General features: G+C 39.8%; 1 protein-coding gene across 2 annotated transcripts in view; it reads right to left on the reverse strand.

Moving 5' to 3' along the window:
- Positions 1-2,038, reverse strand: part of LOC104955507 (carbohydrate sulfotransferase 15-like) — a 7,436-nt gene extending 5,398 nt beyond the window's left edge. The window contains exons 1-2 of one of the 2 annotated variants that reach the window (XM_010782840.1): positions 1,606-2,038; positions 1,295-1,451 (exon numbers count right to left, since the gene is read on the reverse strand). In XM_010782840.1, the coding sequence (XP_010781142.1) occupies positions 1,295-1,451; positions 1,606-1,811 (363 nt within the window). In that variant the 5' untranslated portion in view covers positions 1,812-2,038. The remainder of the gene's footprint in view (positions 1-1,294; positions 1,452-1,605) is intronic. The other variant, XM_010782841.1, reaches the window with a different exon arrangement.
- Between the last annotated feature and the right edge of the window lie 1,401 nt (positions 2,039-3,439).

The raw sequence follows: 3,439 nt of genomic DNA on the forward strand, positions 1-3,439 counted from the left end.
GTGTGCCTTGGCAGTTTTTCCGGCTGTGTATTTTCAAATTCTAGCGCACTCGAGCTGGTTTCTCCAAAATTACATACCCCACCTTTAAGTGTTGTGTGGTGAAAAGTCAACAGCAGACGCACATGTGTCCGTCAAAATAATTTAAACAATATTAGCTGAGAAATTGGATTTTGAGAATATACCTTGGTGATTGTAAGCTTTTGATTTGTCAACAAAGCCAATGAAAACACAATGCATATTATTTAATGTGCATAAGTGTCTTTAAATCTTTAAGTGTCAAACAGATTTGACTAAAAATAATAAATATTCAGTAAAGTGACACTAAATACTTTTATGTTTTACTCACACTAAGAAGTATTGATCATTTTTAGATTTTAAATTCACTCTTCAAGTTGTTGTTTAAATTCCTGACACAGACACTCAGAGTCCTCAAGAGGGCAGCAAAGTGCCACACCAGACTAAAAATAAATTGGACTTTGAAAGCTTCATCTTCATCTCATCCATAACAGTAAACAAAGTCATGTAAACAAAGAGAACGTAATGGTGTTTTCTGAATGTTTTTGTTAGATTTGATGGATTCTATTTCTGTTCCAATGGTTTCAGGTCGAGCTGATTGCTGCTTTTTACTGTAGTAAATCTGCCTGGATAACGGTGCTGTCACAGACATGTTGTGATTAGAGGTGACACCGACAGCGCTCATAACTCAGCCTCCTCCTGAGGGAGCGCTGCCGGATAGGAGGATATAAACTGAGGTGACTCTGGTCAGCTAGTAGGTTGTATTTTCTCTTGTGCAGAAGGAGAGTGCCGTAAATGTAATTTAAAACCACTCCACTTCATACAGACACACTTTGCCTTTCTGGAAATTGATTTACCAATAGACCTGCTGTTGCTATGATGAAGCCATGGAAAGGAGGAGGACTTATTTTCTGCCTATCCCTTTATTGGTGGAACAAAGAGATAACTTTATCCTAACTCAAACTACTGCCACACTTACTACTGTACACCAATGACAGGTAAATAGGCAGGCAAGTGTACTCAATGGGAAACATTTCGGGAACATTCAGAAAAGAGATGGACAGATTTTATGATTTAGTTTGGAATTTGGAGAAAAACTGACTATTTTGAAGTATTTGGATGCATTTACTTTCGTTTCTTTAAAAAAAGAAATGTATTTATATGTGGATATAGATGTTAAAAAGAAAGATTTAGATTTTGTCAGCTTTAAATAATGACTTAAGTATTTAAATGCAAACTGATTTTCAAACAGTGAAAAGTGAGGATCCTTTCAGCTAACCGGCATAGAGTTGGAGAGGCTGGTGTCGTAGACGCACGAACGAAGTGAACCCTCAGACAGGCAGGACTGAAACAGATATACAGAGTCCACGACCTTCTGATGGAAGTCCTCTGCTGACTTGTTGGCGATCTTGAAGTACAAATAGTCCGAATAAAGTCTGGGAACAGAAGGAAACAGAGTTGTCAGCCAGTTGGAACTTCGAAAGGACATTTTACTGGACGGACAAAAGGTGTTATGATTTAAAACAAATATCCTCAGAAGGAAAATCTTTTAGAAGGAATTCAAAATGGAAAATCTGGATATACACAGACCGATGGATTTCTCCACAACACCTTTCTACTGGATCTCTAAGCATGATGAGGATCTTGGCGCCAGGCTGGACTGTGTGGATGAAGTCCTGGGCCAGGAAGGGGGGCATGGCCCCCTCCCTGTCTGAGGGAAGGTAGCTCCAGGCCTGGTTGTCCCACATCGTGGAAGCACTGGCTTCACCTGTGAGGACAATGGAGAGTCTAAGCATCACCTCGGGTCAAAAACAGTTCATTTAAAATGCAAGAAGTGCTGACATTTAGGCATAATACATTAAAAGTTGAGATTGAATGTTGAACACATGAGGGTGATAAATTGACAAAGATTTGGGAGCCAGGCCAGGCCTCAGATAACCTGCTAATCTACTTATACAGACACCCTTTTCCTTCCCCTTATCCATTTTCCTTACTACCTCACCTCTACCCTCATCCCTTTATCCCTCCCTACCTCTCTTGGACCCTTCATCCCTCCATCCTTCATAAATTCATCCCTCGCTCCCTACATCCCTTCACTTTAAAATAAATATTGTTGAGATCCTTGCAAGTGAAGCCTTACTTTTTAAAAAAAAACTTTTTATTTTAGTTTTTTATAAACAAACAGCCGGACAGACAGCACAATAGCAGTTGGCAAACAAATTAGGATGACAACAATGTGATTCGAGTCCGACAGGATAAAAAACAAAGACAAAAACAACAATAAAAAAAATAAATTAAAATAAATAAAAAAAAAATCTAACTCTAAAGGTTCTGAGTCTAAGTCCATTATTAATAACATAATGCAAAAGTAGAGATCAAACAATGTGCATAAATGGAACAAAAAGACCAAATATATCAAAAATAATAAATAAATAAAAAACATAGCACTTGTTGGTCAGTCAGCCGCCCACTAATCACAGTTTAACACCACAGGTCCACCACCCTGTTGTACAAAGACATCCGGCATGTCCAGCTCCCGTATATACTTGTAGAAGGGGTTCCACATCTTGTGGAATTTCCCCAGGAAGCCCCTCAGTATGCACCTTATTTTCTCGAGTTTGGCTGAATTTAGGACTTCTTTTAACCACAAGGTGAGTGAAGGGGATGTTGGAGACTTCCACATGAGCAATATCAGGCGTCTGGCTAGTAAGGTAACAAAGGCTATGAAGGCTGTCTCCAGAGAAGAGAGTGGTCATGTGGGTTGGGTTACACCAAACAGTGCGGTCATGGCATTAGGAGCGATCGGTTTTCCAGTGATTTCTGACAGTGATCTAAAGATGTCAGTCCAATAAGAGTGTAAGACCGGACAAGACCAGAACATGTGTGNGGGGCTTTTTCCAGTTTAGAGCAATAGCCCCTCCAAATGTCTGTGCACGTCCCTGCTGCTCACCGACTCACACACAATTTGACTTTTTTTTGTGACTTGTGGATTCACCTCCGCATTGCCTTCATTTTTCAGACCCTCGAGGTTGCCCCTTGGTGACATTACCTCAAAATACGTTGCAAGTTGCAACACATAAATGTCCTCTTCTTTAAAAACTTTTAACATTTTTTCCATCAGAAGTTTGCAATCAAACATGTTGAATTTACCGTGTCACTCCAAAGAAGATTGAAACGTTGGGACAAAAGTGTAATGATGCCAAAACAGATTTCTGCTTGGAATGGCAGTCCTGTGGATTTTGAGATTATGAAAACAGTGTGTGCACTTTCACAATAGGCAAAGTAAAATATCTCTGCAGGGAGCCTCAAATCCTTGTGAGTGCTTTTTCATTCTCAACTGGTACTCCTGTGGGAATATCTTCTTGAACTGTAATCATTTTTGGGAATATTTTCTGTGCCCCTCACGTTGTTGAATGGCAGTGCT

The sequence above is a fragment of the Notothenia coriiceps genome, unplaced genomic scaffold, assembly GCF_000735185.1.
Source record: "Notothenia coriiceps isolate Sejong01 unplaced genomic scaffold, NC01 NC01_scaffold00024668, whole genome shotgun sequence".
Lineage (NCBI taxonomy): Eukaryota > Metazoa > Chordata > Actinopteri > Perciformes > Nototheniidae > Notothenia > Notothenia coriiceps.